Source organism: Pollicipes pollicipes, unplaced genomic scaffold (assembly GCF_011947565.3).
Source record: "Pollicipes pollicipes isolate AB1234 unplaced genomic scaffold, Ppol_2.1 Scaffold_4295;HRSCAF=5057_pilon_pilon_pilon, whole genome shotgun sequence".
Classification (NCBI taxonomy): domain Eukaryota; kingdom Metazoa; phylum Arthropoda; class Thecostraca; order Pollicipedomorpha; family Pollicipedidae; genus Pollicipes; species Pollicipes pollicipes.
The window spans coordinates 17,492,306-17,493,598 of NW_023596461.1; the positions used below are offsets into that span (position 1 = coordinate 17,492,306).

General features: G+C 47.8%; 1 protein-coding gene across 2 annotated transcripts in view; it reads right to left on the minus strand.

Moving 5' to 3' along the window:
- The window catches only part of LOC119096780 (mite allergen Lep d 7), a 12,433-nt gene extending 11,140 nt beyond the window's left edge, over positions 1-1,293 (minus strand). Inside the window, exon 1 of one of the 2 annotated variants that reach the window (XM_037219703.1) lies at positions 1,110-1,293. In XM_037219703.1, the coding sequence (XP_037075598.1) occupies positions 1,110-1,216 (107 nt within the window). In that variant the 5' untranslated portion in view covers positions 1,217-1,293. Of the gene's footprint in view, positions 1-821; positions 886-1,109 lie in introns of those variants that run through there. The other variant, XM_037219704.1, reaches the window with a different exon arrangement.

Below are 1,293 nucleotides of genomic sequence, written 5' to 3' on the forward strand. Positions count from 1 at the left end.
GCAGCGTCCCGGCAAACTTTGTCGGGCTGTCTGTCGGTCCGATAAAGCAGCCCATCAAAAACGGTCATACTTTTTGTCACACGTGGATGACGCACTCGCACGACGTGCCCGTGGTGTCATGAAATCGTCTAGCCTTCTAGCACGAGTTGCGTTTCCACGCATCTGGATGGTCAAAATGCTGTCCCTGCACGCACTGCACGTACGCACACGCACTGCTGTCCCTTCACTGTCCGCCCCGTCCTGCTGATGCCACAAGGTGCAACACGTGGGAAGCCGTACTACCCAGCCGCTGTCACACCAAAAACGCCGCGTGCAAAATTGTCTATAGCTTGTGTGATAATTAACAATATTGGTAAACATAGGTGAATCAAAAACGTATATCCGCGAAAAATATATAAAAACCTCAGACACACTAAAAAGGCTAAACACTCTACATGGATCTCATATCCCACTTACCAACCCCAGCGACAGGAACACTGAATCAGTCGAAATGGTTTGAACATCCAAACGTGCTCTATCTCCTCATCTATCCCCTCCGTCCTACACCCATGCAGCGTAGGTCTTTTTAGTGGGTAACGAATTGCAAGTTGTCATTCGAATGATATGTATGTGCATTATATCATTGGTCAGCGTTTTATGGGCTACCGTGAATGAAGGTTTTTTGCGTGGGACTACTTAGTCCTTGGTTTTTATCGACTCTGACGCCGTGGAAATACCAAGTAGAATGATCGTCTTTTCTTGCTTTTAACCAAGCAATGTGAGGGTTAGGGCCACCTTATCTTCTATTCTGCTCGCCTGATATGCCTTTCGTCACCACTTACGTCGCAGGCAGCAGCATCACAGTTTATCACATTTTTCAGTTCTGGACTTCGATTTCAACTTTTATGATTTCTGACTGTGTGTGTTCTGCAGGACGCACACAGGACGAAAATCTTGGGAAACTGCGTAGACGAAAAAGGATTTTAGGCCAATTTGTCCGCCAGTCCACATTGGTCACTTAACAAAAAAGAATACAGTAGTATTGAAAGGGCACGCGCTCCAAAATATATGGAGAGGCGCACCAATGCCCCTTGCACACCTTGCTTCAAGTACAGTCGACGAGAACTCACTTGAGAATCCAGCAGATCCACTTCTTGATGATAACCTCCTCCGCCTGTTCAATAGGACCCCGAAGTCGGCTGTAAATCACTGAGAGCACCCCCTTCTTGGCAGGCATGGCACGTTTTATCACGTGCTGCTTAAACCTGCAGGGGTAGCTACCTAGGCCATGAGCGTGCTGGTCTGACGGTGAGC